The sequence below is a fragment of the Lonchura striata genome, chromosome 12 (assembly GCF_050655825.1).
Source record: "Lonchura striata isolate lonStrDom1 chromosome 12, ASM5065582v1, whole genome shotgun sequence".
Taxonomy (NCBI): domain Eukaryota; kingdom Metazoa; phylum Chordata; class Aves; order Passeriformes; family Estrildidae; genus Lonchura; species Lonchura striata.
In genome coordinates this window covers 23,779,161-23,793,698 of record NC_140714.1, presented here as the reverse complement: position 1 = coordinate 23,793,698, position 14,538 = coordinate 23,779,161, and the positions used below count along the sequence as shown (strand labels likewise).

At 45.1% G+C, this 14,538-nt stretch overlaps 1 protein-coding gene across 28 annotated transcripts in view; it reads left to right on the top strand.

The window, feature by feature from the left end:
- The window catches only part of WNK2 (WNK lysine deficient protein kinase 2), a 99,001-nt gene that overhangs the window by 66,494 nt on the left and 17,969 nt on the right, over positions 1 to 14,538 (top strand). For 9 of the 28 annotated variants that reach the window (XM_085590868.1, XM_085590876.1, XM_085590873.1 and 6 more), the window contains 12 exons: positions 625 to 790; positions 870 to 986; positions 1,139 to 1,306; positions 1,515 to 1,560; positions 1,736 to 1,852; positions 2,276 to 3,303; positions 4,852 to 4,924; positions 5,339 to 5,394; positions 5,467 to 6,158; positions 6,661 to 6,875; positions 8,362 to 8,577; positions 9,468 to 9,566. In XM_085590868.1, coding sequence (XP_085446994.1) covers positions 625 to 790; positions 870 to 986; positions 1,139 to 1,306; positions 1,515 to 1,560; positions 1,736 to 1,852; positions 2,276 to 3,303; positions 4,852 to 4,924; positions 5,339 to 5,394; positions 5,467 to 6,158; positions 6,661 to 6,875; positions 8,362 to 8,577; positions 9,468 to 9,566 — 2,993 coding nt within the window. The remainder of the gene's footprint in view (positions 1 to 624; positions 791 to 869; positions 987 to 1,138; positions 1,307 to 1,514; positions 1,561 to 1,735; positions 1,853 to 2,275; positions 3,304 to 4,851; positions 4,925 to 5,338; positions 5,395 to 5,466; positions 6,159 to 6,660; positions 6,876 to 8,361; positions 8,578 to 9,467; positions 9,567 to 14,538) is intronic. The other 19 variants (XM_085590872.1, XM_085590875.1, XM_085590866.1 and 16 more) reach the window with 10 other exon arrangements.

Genomic DNA, 14,538 nt, shown 5'->3' with positions numbered 1-14,538 from the left:
TCTTTGGCGTAAGAAATGCTTGCATTTTGGAGGCTGTTTTTTCTGATGTGATCAGGAGGAGAAGGACTGGGAGCATGTCTAGGGAGAAGCTGACAGTGTTCTGTGTGTAGTATGCTCATTCTGGCACTTGCAGCTCTTTTAATTCCTTAATTTGGATGAAGCATCCTAGCCTTGGTGTATGTACAGCTGTATGGAACTTCTCTTTTCCTCCTTCTACAGCAAACCTAACCTGTTTGCCCTTCTGCTGGGAGGGCAGAAAGACAGGAGTTGAGAAAACTTCACCTTAGAAAACGAGGTACAGTTCAAAGAGGGACTGTCAGAGCCCCTTAAGTGAAGGGATTAGGGGATGTAGGGATATATTCAGAGTGATGGGACTTTTGCTGTGTTACTGCCAGAAACATCAATAGATCATTTCTTGGTAGGTGTTGCAGCTAGAGTATGTGGCTGGTGTAGAGTAGTGCCCTTCACTCACTGAGTATCTTCCAGTTGACTCAGTTTGGGCCAAAAAAAAAGTGCAAATGTGCCCTTTTTTGCAGCCTCTCTTGTAGCTTACATGTGATGCATGACTCTGTTGTATGTGACTCTGCCTTTATTTTGGGGCTGTTCTTCCTTTGCCTTGTGAAGCTACATGAGTCCAGATGTTGCTTCTGGTAAGGAGATGAATGACAGCTTGGAGGGAGCAACAGGAAGTGGAAAGCAAGAAGGAAAGTCTTCAAAGAAGCATAAGAAATCCACGCGTGCTCGTTCGCGCCAGGAGAAGTCCAACAGACCCAAACTGACCATATTAAATGCAAGTATAACCTATTGGAGGGCAACTCTGGGGTTCCTTTGGCTTTCCAGGAATAAGGGCTGTTGATTTCTGCATGCAGGTGTGTAACACAGGGGATAAGATGGTGGAGTGCCAGCTTGAAACCCATAATCATAAAATGGTGACGTTCAAGTTTGACTTGGATGGTGATGCGCCGGAGGAAATTGCTACTTACATGGTGAGATGTGGCTGCCCATGGGCTCTCAGTGCTCCCAGTTGCTTCAGGAAGCTCCTCATGTGTGCTTGTTGCCTGAGCTGTCTGGCAGCTGTGGAATGAGGCATTAAGAAAAAAATGTCTGTTTTCCCCTGTATTTTGATGTGGCCTTCTAGGTGGAGAATGAATTCATCTTGCAAAGTGAAAAAGAGACTTTTATTGAGCAAATGAAGGATATCATTGATAAAGCAGAAGATATGCTCAGTGAGGATACAGAAGGAGAGCGAAGTTCTGACCAGGGAACAAGTCCCCAGCAAGATGCAGATAGGCTGGAAATAAGCGAGGTAAGAAACACTAAATACACATTGCTAGTTTGATTCCTTTTTCTTAACAGCCAGATTCTTAAATTACTTTTGCATCTTGTGATAAAAAAAATAAAAAGGTTTCTTAACTAGAAAAATAATGCTCTTGCTGTGTTAAACCTTACAATATCAGTGGGACGCTGGTCCTCTTGCACTGATCCAGCTATTTCTTCTGTTGTTTCTTTAACAGGAGAAACGTCAGTCTCAAATGAAGACACCTGTGTATCAGCAAAACGGTAAGAGTGCCTTTGAATTTCGAGTGGAAGGTGTCCCTACTCATAACAAGGAGTTGGAACTAGATGGCCTTTTGGTCTCTTCCAACCCAAACCATTCTGTGAAATTAAAACAAAGTCATGATCTGGAGACAATGGAAATTCATGTGTTTACTTGTTATTTTCTTTTCATCCCTAGTTTTGCATACTGGAAAAAGGTGGTTTATTATATGTCCAGTGGTGGAAAATCCTACTACAGATGCCCCTGAGTTTTCTCCCCCAATGCCTCCCAGTGCCCAGCAGACAGAAGGGCCAGGTATCTCTAAACTTTCCAGAAAATGTCTTGTCCAGAGCTGCTGTATTGTCTGTCTTCTGTCCTCACCTCAGTCGGTTGTGATGCTTTTACTTGATTTAGTAAGAGGAAGAAAATGATTAATTTTGTTAAGCTGTGCATTTATGTATGATCCAGGTGTTGAACCAAATTGGGAATCTTTATCTGAGTTTCAGTAAAGTGTCAGTATTTTAGCTATACCTTATGCTATGGTGTAGCTGAAATTCTCATCACTATAGTGTCTTCTCAGTGAAATATTTTTTGCATAATCTGGAAATTCTCGTTTGATGTATGTAACAGCTATTTGCTGGTGGGAATTGCTAATGGGTTGTCCCTGCAGCTGACCAGGGGGCTGGGCAACAATTTCCTTTCCTTTAAAGGTTCATCTTTTGCTTGTCTTCTCTCTAGACCTGGAGCAGTCAGATGACCAGCCGGTGAGCTCTGCAGTGACAGAGGCCCCTGGGCTCGGGGCTGGCCAGCAGCTTCCCCTGCACACAGGGGTCAGTGACAGCCCCCTTGGAGCCACCCTGTCCTTGGCACCAGCTCCTGTTGCAGCAGTTCCTGCCAGCTTAGCAAGCCAGCCAGAGTTCCCAGCTCCAGCCCCGCTGGCATCTGGCCCAAGCATCGCAGAGCCCGCGACGGCCAGCAGGGCTCAGCTGGAATACCCCCAGCCCAGCCCCCCAGCCCCCCGAACCGTGGGGCTGGAGGAGCCCCCTGAGGCCCAGGCCCCGCACCTGCAGCCGCAGGCGGACGAGCCGACGTGCGTGCCCGACGTGGAGGTTGCCTGCTGCAGCGTGGGGCCACCCGCGGCTGCGCCGGCAGCTCCGGGGCCGCTGCCCACGCTTCCGGACGCCGCGGTGCTGGAGCGGCAGCCAGTGCCGCAGGGGCCGCACCTACTGGAGGGCGGCCAGCCCAGCGCGGGGCTCTTCGGCACCCAGTCCTTCCCTGCGGCCACCGGCCCCGACACCCTGGGCTTGGTGGGGTCCCAGCTCCAGAGCCCCACTCAGATGCCGCTAGCCGTGTCTCAGCAGCTGCCGATGGCACAGGGCGGCACGGGGATGGCTGGGGCAGGGGTCAGCCTGCTCCAGCAGCAGAACCCCCTCAGCACCGCTGAGTCCGATGGCGAGGGCCCCCCCAGGGTGGACTTTGTGGACAACACGATTAAAAGCCTTGATGAGAAGCTTCGCAATTTGCTGTACCAGGAATATGTTCCAACTTCTTCAGCATCAGCAGGGACGCCGGACACCTCTGTGCCCCCCGAACAGGGTGACGGTGAATGTACCTTATCCCCTTTTCCCGAAGAGCAAGCTCCTGCCCCAGCACTGGATGGGAGAGAACAAGGCTATAGCATCCGGGACAACGGCCAGGAGGTGAAAGCTGCTGCTGAGCCGCTGGTGCCCCTCATGCCCTTGGAGGTCTTGGCTTGCCCACCTCTGGTCAGTTCCCCACTGGCTCTGCCTTTCATCCCTTAAAGCTAGCCTGTAGGGCTGGCCCCATGGCAGAGCTCAGGACTCACTCTCCTGTGGTAGGACAGATGTAGATCTTTTGCTTCCTTAAACATTTCCTGTCTCTGTTCCAGGGTGCGTTACCTTTGCCTGCTGACTGCTTTCCAGTGTGAAAGCTCACTTAAATTTTTCTTGTCAGATGCATCCCAACTCATTTTTCAGAAATGCTAGTTAGTGAAAGCCAGATTTTCCTTTTGGGTTTAGAAGTTGTATAATACTTTAATTCATCTCCTCTTGTGCCCTGTCCAAAGCAGGCAGAAATGTGTCAATTTCTTTGTAGTTTAAGAATGGAAAACACATGTGTGGTATAGTCATTCTAGTTCTAATGAAGGCGATTTTGCTTCAGTTTTAAGTATAAATGAATGGTTGCAATTACTGCCTTCAAAGTCAGCCTGGATAAAGCAAACACTTCAAGTACCGTTGCCTTGTCCACATGCTGCAGCCAAAGACAGGCATTCCATTGGCAGGAGTTTCTTCTGTTTCCTGTAATAGTTTCTTTTGTCTTCTCCTGAGCTTGGTAGAGCAAGACTGCCATGGAAGCCTCCAGGGAAAGAGGTAATAGGCAGCCTGGGGCAGTGGTTACTCTGTCTCAGTTGAGTCCCCATGTTAGGTTTTTTTCAGATAAAATTCCAAGTTGATGAAGTCATCAGATTTGCAGCACATTGTGCTAGATCAGTATCTATTCCAGGCCCTGGCACAGGTTACCCAGAGAAGCTGTGGCTGTCCCATTCCTAGCAGTGTCCAAGGCCAGGTTGGATGGGGCTTGGAGCAACCTGGGATTAATGGAAAGTATTCCTGTACTTGGCAGGGGAGGGAATGGGATGAGTGTTGAAGTTCTTTTCAACCTAAACCATTCTGTGATTCTATGTCTTACTCAAAAGTAGCATTTCTGGAGACAACTCCATCCGCACTGGCAAGGCTGAGCCTGTTCTGTGTAGCATCAGCTGGAGGGACTCTTACCAGCTGCTTGAGAGGTGCTGGGTGATATAGGAAAGCAGCTGTACTGGAGTGACTCTTTAGAGCGTGTTGTTTTCTAATGGTAAATGACTGTCTACAGCAAACCAAATTCTCTCTCTGTGGAAGGTGCTATGTCTCTCTAGTAATTGTAATTTGTCCTATTAAAACCTGTGCCAGTAAGGAACTTCTGAAGACAGATGTACAGATGAGGAATGTGCAGTCTGGCTGAAAAAGCAAGCCAGAACAAAGCCCCAAGCATGTGTCTATATATAATATACTGGGTTTCAGTAGCTTGGGCTGCAGTTCCAACTGCAATGCTGCCACTGCTTAATTTCTTCCTCCAAGGAAGGAGGAAAAATGGGGGGAGTTGGAGGCAAGACTTGAAGGGCACCTCCAAAGGCACTGTGAAATAGTTCAGTATTCACTGATAGTGCCAGGGCAGCAACGGGAAGTGAGGGAAGAACACATTCTGCTTTATGAGTGAGACTGAAATTGTGTTTCTTTTTTTCCTTTTACTGAAAGTTGAACAAGCCGGAAGTCACTGGTGTGACTGCTCATCCCTCAGAGACAAGAGGTGGGTCAGCAGGCAGAACAGGTAATGCTCCTCCAGCCATTCCTGCTCGTTGTCAGTGGCAGAAGTGGGGCAGCAGCCCATCCATGCCCAGTAGCCCTGTGTCTCTGAGACACCAAGGACACCAGAATAGTTTAGGCCTAATGTACTGTGCAGGTTTCATTATTCTTCTCTTTTTCTCCTTAAACATTTTTAACTGAGTAATGAAGTTCCACACAACTATTATTATTTGAATTAGTGAAGTAACTAGATCTGCCAACCTGCAGGTATTTTATATTGTCATTGCTATCGCCTCCTGCATTTTTCAATCCTGTATTACAAAGGTTGGGCTTTTAAATTATTCCTCAGTGGTACACTTCAGTTTATCACAATAAAACATTGCCTTTTATTATATTAAAGTAGTCCAGACATAAATATTTTTTCCCAACTTTAAATCAGGTCCAGCCACAAGCATCGCTTCAGCTCCTGCTGCTCCAGCAAAAGACCTCCTTCAGGTAACCAGAACTAGGAGTGGTTTTCTGTTTGATTGTTACAGTTCCTTTGTTAAACTCTCTTATTTTTTCCAGGTTGCACCTCCATCATCAGGCACAGCTCCACAGATCGAGACTTTCCAGAAGAGTGAGGAGGCAGAGAGGACAACTTTGCCCACACACGCAGAGAGCGTAATGCGGCAAGCGACAGCAGATGGGGCAATGAGTTACTTCCACAGGGATGGCTCTCCAGGCTCTGGTTCCTATGAAAAACAGGCTGAGGCTCAGGAGAGTGGCACACCAGCCAAAACCATTGGCAGGTTTTCAGTCATCAGCATGCAGGATGAATTAACTTTAGCAGCACCGCAGTGCTTGAGGTTCTCGGCCCCCCCAGACGTCTACCTGGACGAGCTGCCCTCCAGCCCGGACATGAAGGCTGCTGTCCGCAGGGTCCAGACGGCCTCTTCTGTGGACGTCCTGTGTGACCAGGCCTCGAGCGACTCTGCCGATGAGCCCTTCCCACAGCAGCTGGCGGCTGCTGCAGCCGCACAGCTCTCCCCCCCTAGCAGCAGCACAGCCACGGACTTAATCAAAAAAGCAGCTGCTTTTCTGCAGAGGTCTGCCAAAGGTGGCTCCCCTGGCCCAGAGTCGCCCAACGGGCAAGGTGCAAAGATTCCTACCATCAACATCACATCTTTCCACTCACAGTCGTCCTACATGAGCAGTGACAATGACTCGGAGTTTGAAGATGCTGATATGAAGAAAGAATTGCAGAACCTGAGAGAAAAGTATGTTGAGTTGCAAGGGATGCGAGGGAAGCTTGTGTTACCATACCTTAGCAGCCGCTCAACTTAGGATGAGCAGAACTGTAAGGAGTAAACTGGTTCTGGGCAAATCAGGCATTGCCAGGACCTTCCCCCTCCTCCTTCCTGCTTTTCATCATCTTATCTGCCAGTTCCAGTTGGAAGAATAACTCATAGAATCGCAGAACATTTTGGGTTGGAAAGGACCTTAAAGATCATCTCATTCCAACCACTGCCATAGGCAGCGACACCTTTTATTATCTAAGGTTGCTCCAAGCTCCATCCAACCTGGCCTTGGAGTCAGAGACTCCTCCTTCCAGGGATGGGGAATTATCACAGATAGATTGTTGTAGCTTTGCATACTTAGGGATGAGCAGCTGATTGTTTTATAACCAAGAACTGTTTTGTTTCTTTGACAATTCATTATGCTGCCAGGATATGGTGCTTTATCAATTACATTGCTAGCAGAGTCCTTTTATCTTTTTAGGCATATGAAAGAGATTGCTGAGCTGCAGACGCAGCAGAAGAACGAGATAGAGGCATTATATATTCGCCTGGGGAAACCCCTTCCTCCCAACCTGGGCTTCCTTCACTCTGCCCCACCAAGCAGCCGGCGCCGAAGAACCAGCAAAAACAAATTGAAAGCTGGAAAACTCTTAAACCCTCTGGTCCAGCAGCTCAGGAGTGGAACATCAAGCACAAGTAGGTACACTAGGTGCTTCCCTTCACCTGTTGCTTGTGTCGGTTGTGGCTGTGCTGTGTGATGTCTGGGACTGTTGGAAGGGATGGAATTTTTGTTGATTTTGAGCTAGCATGCTTTTGGACAGGCTTGTCCCAGGTCCTGGTGGCAAGCCATATACCTACCTGCTCTGCATTGCCAACAGAGGAATAACATTCCACTTTAATTTGGAAAACAGCCTGGTTACATCTCCTCCATTCTTCAAATGCAATTTACTAACATTTGTATTCGCTTCATAGATGCTGTTACGCTGTATCTTGTTGTTGTTCCCTTTTTCCTCCAAGATACCATATATAAAAGATGGGATTGCATTTGCTCCCCCAAAGGATGGGAGGTAAAAGCATTTACAAAACTGTGGTGGATGCTTTGACCATCTGAAGTAGTGTGAGATTTTCACACACCAATACAGTCTTGAGTTTTTATCTCTTGGAAAAGTACAAAAATATAATTTACCTGGGAAATATCAATAAACCCCAGTACCTATTTTTTCAGCAAAATGTAGAACAGAATATGCATAATTTTTCTTCAGCTTAGTTTGTGCTGTTATCTGGGGGAGCAGCAGCATTTCTAGCATTCACCCTTTATTTCACACCTGTTGGCTCTTGTTTTCAGTATTACCTCATCATAGGGCCCCTTGGAATTTTGTTGTATCAATCTTTATTGACAGGATATTGAGGAGGATTTTGCTTTTAGCTAGGGATTTCAGCTGAGTTGGGAAAAACAAATGCATTCAGAGGCAGTAAGTTCTGTGGCCCATCTTGAGACTGAGTGTTCTTGCCCACAGGGATGGAAGCAGTGTTTGAAACTCTCTGTACTTCTATATCTATCCAGATGGTTATATATTGATACTTACCTGTAGATATCTAGATAAATGTCTCTATCTGTACTTTTGTCTACACAAATTTCTCAGGTAAAGAGGCTTAAAAACCAAAATACCTTTGTAATCATGTGTTACATGAATTTATCAGTAGAAGTATCTAACAGTGGCAATGACAATTATACTCAAATAGCTATTAGTAAAAAGTTCCTTGTGTGTTTGCTGAAACTTTTTATTCTTCCCCATTAGCTTGATTTCACCCTTGGTGTGGGAAAGCAGACTTCTGTGTCCTGCTTCATCATTCTGTGTGTTCATCCTCTTCCTCAGCACTCCAGGAGCTCTCTCTTTATTCCAGCAGTACTCCTTCTGAGGTATCTGAAAACACAGAGGAGAAACTGTAAAAATCCAGCCTGCTCCAGGAGCTTCTTGGAGAAACAGGATTAGTGATAGGAGGTGTGGATTATTTTCTGGTGCAGGCTGTCCCCATAGTCTATGCTCCATCCAGTAGTTCGGAATGGTGAACGGTTGTTCCCCTTAGGGTCAAGATATGGATTATTTTTAGGCAGGGATTTTTTATTCAGAGTTTTCCTAGCTTTTGCCATTGCATGTGTTGTGTTTGTTTGCTCTTTCAGGTAACCTTTCAGACTCTAAAGGCTCGCCCCACAAAGAAAGCAGTAACTCGCAGCCGGGCTTCCCTGAAGCCGCCGCGGTGCCTCCCGGCGCAGCCCCCGCCTTTGGCAAGGCTGTGCAGACCCAGCAGCCCTGCTCTGTCAAAGCCTCTCTGTCATCTGACATCTGCTCTGGCCTGGGCCCCGACACAGCCGACACCAGCACAGGCTCTGGCCAAGGTGATTCTTCCTGACACCTGTTTCATGTCTCTTCCAGCACGTGCTAAAATTAGTTCCCTTCCCTTAGGCTTGAACTTTTTAGGAGTGATAGAGGAATGTGAACCTTTGGCAGTCCAAATTACTGGCTTATCTTTAAAAAGAGCATTGTGGTATTGCCAGCAGAGCAAAATTTAAGTATCTTGCTGAGTGTTACCAGCACTTGAGAAGGCATGCCCCAAGACATCCCTAATTCTTAGGAAAGAAATACCTTTCAGTTTTGCCAGCAGTGGCTTTAACCTAATACCGTCTCTAGAGTCTGCCTTATGGATTCCTGAGAAAAAATGAATGGAAAACAAATAAGATAGAAAAGCCTAGGAAAGTGTTTGCTTTGTTTCTTTTTTTTAGCCCCTTGATTCCAGTAGACCCCCCAAGACTACCAAACCGTCTTGGGCATGAGAGAAAATAAAAATTAAATTAAAAGAAAACCAAACACAGGGGATCAAATTATGTTTCCTTTCTATGAGGGGTTCACTTTGTGCATAATTTTGGAGTCCCAGCCACAGGACTGTGCTCCCATGACCCCAGTTCTGAGACCTCTGTGTATTGCCCCTGTCATAGGCTTTGACTGATCTTGTTGTCATGCATATGGGAAATTCCAATGATTATTAAAATACCTTCCTCTCATTGCACATCCTGCCAAACTAATCTACAAAATATCTATCTGTCCTCTTCTGCTGTTATTGCATCCTTTGTGTATGGTCAGTGAACTTGCTCCTCTTTGGCAAAGTTAAGGGGGAGATGTGGAGATTTTAACTAACAAAGCTGATTTGACTGATGGTTTAGGACATCTGATCACAGCTACTTGTACTTTATAAGTGTCTTTGTTTTCTTCCCTTTATATTCATTTACAGGCTGGACGGTTTTCCACCAAACGTCTGAGAGAGTGACCTATAAATCTAGTAGCAAACCTCGTACCAGATTCCTCAGTGGACCTGTGTCTTTGTCCATCTGTTTGTATTTGTTCTTTTGTATTTTATCACAGTCCATCTTTCTTTTATCCCCTTTTCCCAATTCCATGGTTTATATCTCTAATATGTTTGGCAGGATGCCCCTTTTTCTCAGCCATCTTTTCTTTCTTTTTCTCTTTCTTTTAAGTAATCATCATGAACACACCTTTTTTATATTAATTTTTCATGTGAAAGCTTTTTTTGCACTGCTTTTGGCTCATGCCTGGGCACCAAAAGCATGTGTGGAAGATCTCATCATTTATTATATATAGCCTGATGGTAAAATTTTACCCTGGAGGTACCAAAGCTTTTGTACTTTATGTTCTGTTGAAGTAATTTTATTTGCAATGTGGCAAATATACATGTCTGCTGTCCCGGTTCCAGCGACAACAAACGAAATCCATCCTTCTGTAGACGAATGGTCTCTTTCACACATGTTTGGACTCTGAAGACATGCATGTAGCAAGCTGATACAATTCTAGAAGGTCACTGGAGGGTATAACTTCCATACAAGGGCTGTATTAACTCGATATACAGTACTGTTTATATCCACTCTATTTTCTTTAATTTTTTTCCCCGCTCTTTGCATGTGTAAATGCTGAGACAACAGTGCTCCAGCTAGTTCTTTCCAAAGCTCTGTCCCAGGTGGGCTTTTCCCCCCATGTAGTCACTTCAATTAGTTTAAGTGAGCAATTTTTTTATGGAGTCATAAGGCACAGGAAGATCTGGTTACTCTAAGGGAGAGTCCCATTAACTTTTTGTGTAAGCTGATCTGGCTGAAGCACTTGACTCAGTTTATTTTCTTATGACCTTATGTGACCTCAGAGATGAAGTCAAATAGCAGTTCATCAAAGCATAAATAAGTAAAAAGCAATATGAGATATTCAGATGATACTTGGAAATGGATTGCTAGGATCCAGGAATTTTGTCTCAAATAACTGTGCACCTTCTATTTGTACCCTATTTGTCTGACTTCTAAAGTAATTGGCAATTCCACCAAATGATATCAAGCTATTTAATTAAAAAATTAAGACTTTTTTACCCAATTGTAGATGCTGCTTTTTAGGCAAACAGATTTTGCTTGTACAATAAAGATATGTTGTGCTGAACAGGTACTATAGGCCACTTACATATAACCTTAGAAGGGCTGATAATGTTTTTGAGAAAGTGTTTGGTTAAATAACTGTGGGTTTACACTAGTATCAGATCTCCCCTTGAAGTTCTGCACTGTTCATTACTATCCAAGTGGGTCAGGTCAAAGGCACAAGACCACTCCAAAACACTCCTCCTAATTTTATGAATAAACAGTATTTTAAGAAATAATCTTGAAAATTTTTCTTGTTTGAGCTCCCTGAAAGCACACTCAGGTGACTGACGTTTACAGAATTTATTACCATGTAAGCTTTTAATGACTGGTGAAGTCATGAGACAATTTTGCATTTAGGGATTTTTTTATGAGAACCTGAGGAGAATTCTCAGCTCCTAGATATTCCGGTTTGGTGTTATAGTGGCCACAGTAATTTCTTCTTCTGCACATGTAATTCCCAGAAGATGTTTCTTTAATCTTCCATGGAATTACTGTTCAGTAGGATGCAAAAAGTCTGGGAGATGGCAATTAAAAACGAGTGTATTAAAAATGTTTGGGTGCATGGATGTTGTGAATGAAACCAAAGGAATATGTAAATCCTTTGAATCGTGAAGTTTCCTCATGCTTAAATGACTCAGCATGACTAATTGCTTTCTGTTCTCAGCCCATGTGCTCTCTCGGGTTCTGGGTGAGTGCTGGGGGAGGTTTGACCTCCCCCATCCCTGAGTCACACCAGGAGATGGGTGCAGTTCAGGCACGTAAGGTGACACTGCAATCCTAGGTCACCCCTGAGGGTCCCAGTCCTGAGAGCACAGCTTGGCTGCCAGGGGAACCTCTCACCTGAGGTGCCTCTCACCTGAGGAACTTGGCAGGTCCCCATGGCTGAGCTGTGGGCAGGTTGGGTGGGGCAGGAGGCTATTCCAGCTTGGTTTCCTGTGAGCACAGCAGGTGGGATGTGTGTGTGAGTGCAGGACTGGGGCTGTGTGCATTCCTGTCCTTCCCCACGGTGGCTGGGGCTGGAACAGCGGCTGGTGGAATGGCAGGCAGGGTGTTCTGTGGAGCTGGGAGCCAGAGCAACTGTGTCTGGAACCTCAGGAAGAGCAGTGCTTAAGGAAGGCCAGGTTGGATGGAGCTTGGAGCAGCCTGCTCTAGTGGAAGGTGTCCCTGCCCATGGCAGGGGTTGGGAACAAGATGGGCTTTTAAGGTCTTCCAACATGAACCATCCTTTGATCCTATTAGTTGAAGATGATAATGTGGCAGTACCAGCTGGCTCATGCTCCTTTCCCTCTGGAAGGGACGTCAGTGGACCCAGCAGGCAGGCAAAGCCAAACATTTCCATTAGGTTCTAAGTGTGTTTGCATTCATACCCCATCCCTGGAAGTGTCCCGGGACAGGCTTGATGGGGCTTGGAGCACTTGGGATAGTGGAAGGTGTCCATGCCCATGGCAGGGGATGGAACTGGATGGGCTTAAAAGTCCCTTCCAACCCAAACAATTACAGGTAGGAATCCATCCTCTGTGCAGTTGTAAAAGGCTGGGACACAGCTGTCCAGTGCCAGCAGCTCAATGGCACCTCCAGACAGGTTTCTCTGGTATTTTTTTGTTTGAGAGCTGCTGGGAAACAGCATTGTCCTGCATTTTCAGAAGTGCTCTGAATCTGTATGTTTGGTTAAGGAAAACAAGCCCTTTGGCAAGGTGTGGGATATGCCAGCCGGAGAGACCTGCTGCACTGGCAGAAAAGTTGGTGATGACATTAAAAATAAATTTTCAGATGGATTAAAGACTGTATCACAAGGATCTTGTTCTGGTTACAAGATCCATAGGACTTGAACACTTTCACAGTGTTCTGCAGGACATTTTGATCTGTTGCCCATGTCCAATATTGACTTCACCTTTGTATGTTTCATGAAATAAAATATTTTTTATGGGCTTTGGCATAATTTTATCCTGAAGTTCCTTTCCTGGGTTAAACTGCAGGGGTGCCCTAGGGAAGGGTTTTCACTGATCGTGAGTGGAATTTTCAAAGCTCCATTTGGCTTAGGCTTGGAATCTTGTGTAATGCAATTTTTGCCAGGTTTGTAGCAATTCATGTACGGTATGTGCATATGCAATTATGGAAATGGTCTAGCAGTTTATTGCCATTTCCATTTTTTTGTAGCTTTCCAACTTTATGGCAGCTGTTAGTGCAAATATGGGACAGTGGATTTTTTCTGTTCTGTATGATATAATTGCTATTTAATTTCTCAGATAAGAGATCTGGAATTGGAGGTAAAATGCTCTGCTGAACTTTCACAATCTTACATTAAATCTTAATTACAATTCATCTACTGTACTGTTCTTAAACGTGTTAATTTTAGCAGTAATACAATTTATCAGGTGAATTAGATCTACAAAGTGAATTTTTAATTTAATTTGAGTTCATAACCAGCTGTGGCTGATAACTGTCAGTCCCTGCTTGAGGCAGCCTCACCGCTTAGGGAATATTTCCCAACTCCCAAGCCCCACACTGGAGTAATGCTGCTGGAAAGAGCAGCTCTCTTCTCGGTGCCTGACTCTCCTGTGATATTCTCCTCGGAGCTAGAGCCCCTCATGCAGATATATTGTGAGTGTGTTGAATATTGTTGCTTCTGCCACTTCTCTGGGTCAGATTTGGCACCTGAGGTGCTGGGAAACCCGTGCCTGGGTGTGCAGGAAGCAGAGGGGCTGGCAATGAAGGTGGTTTTACACACATTTGAGCACGTACTGCAGTCAGCTGCCTGCTTTTATTTCTCGCAGGCAGGTGCTTTCCATTTGCATTCTTATTGTGCTAAGAAGTGCCTGTTGCTGCAGGAAATAGCCTCTAGGATTGCTGCCGTGGCCACTGCCTTCGTGGGGACTTGTATCCATTGTGGGAATTGATAGCTAACTTTGGGATAGGCAAGGTAAGGTATATCTGAGGGAAAAGAAGGTAAAAGATTTAAGAATACAAGACAGATGGTTGAGTTGTGAATGTGACTGTGTTTGCTATCTGGGCTTTGAGATGAGAACTAAACTTGGTCATGCCTGTGTTGCTGTAGTCATGTTCTTCTGATTTTCTCAGGGTAGAAATCCATATGAACTATATGAAATAATAAGAAAGTCTTTCAAAGCAGTCCTCTGTTCCTCATGCCACCCATATGGAAGCACAAACATCTCTTCTCCCTTACTTCTTCCCTCCCTCGTTTCTTTACTTTCTCTTCCTTCCTTCTTCAGTCTCTGACTGAAATCGCCTCCTTCTCCTCTGAAGACTCGTTCAGGGCCTGTGTCAGCCTGGACCTGCAATATCTGGGTTTAAAGCTGCATTTCTGGCACAGTAACAAAATGTTACACCACTGTTGACTCTAGAGAAAAAGCACATCATCCTCTATCTTACTTTTTTTGCCCCAGTCTGATTTTGCTCATGGTTTCAAGTGCTTCTTCCCAATGAACCCATCATAGTCCATGTCAGACACTCATCCCCCCCATCCCATAACAATATTCTTCTTATCAAGTCCAAAATACCTTTCAGGAAATTCTGGCACCCAAATAGCAACAGTGCCAATGTCTGGCAAGATCTGACAGTCAAGTCGGGGTCTCGGCACACTTCTAGGACTCTGCTATCTATCAACAGACTGTAAAATCATGATGAATGATGGAACGAGACAATAATTTAAAAAAACAACTAGTTTAGTTAAATCAAAACTCAACTACCCTGACAGATTATTTTCTGCACTCGGACAAGACATAAGGGAAACTCATTCACAGTTCCATTCAATTGAAGTTCAGAGTCTCACATTTAGACACAAATCCTACAAATAAACTATTTCGAAACAATTGGCCTCAGACCTGCAGAACAATGTATCTTTTTGGACTTGTAAAACAAGATTTTTAG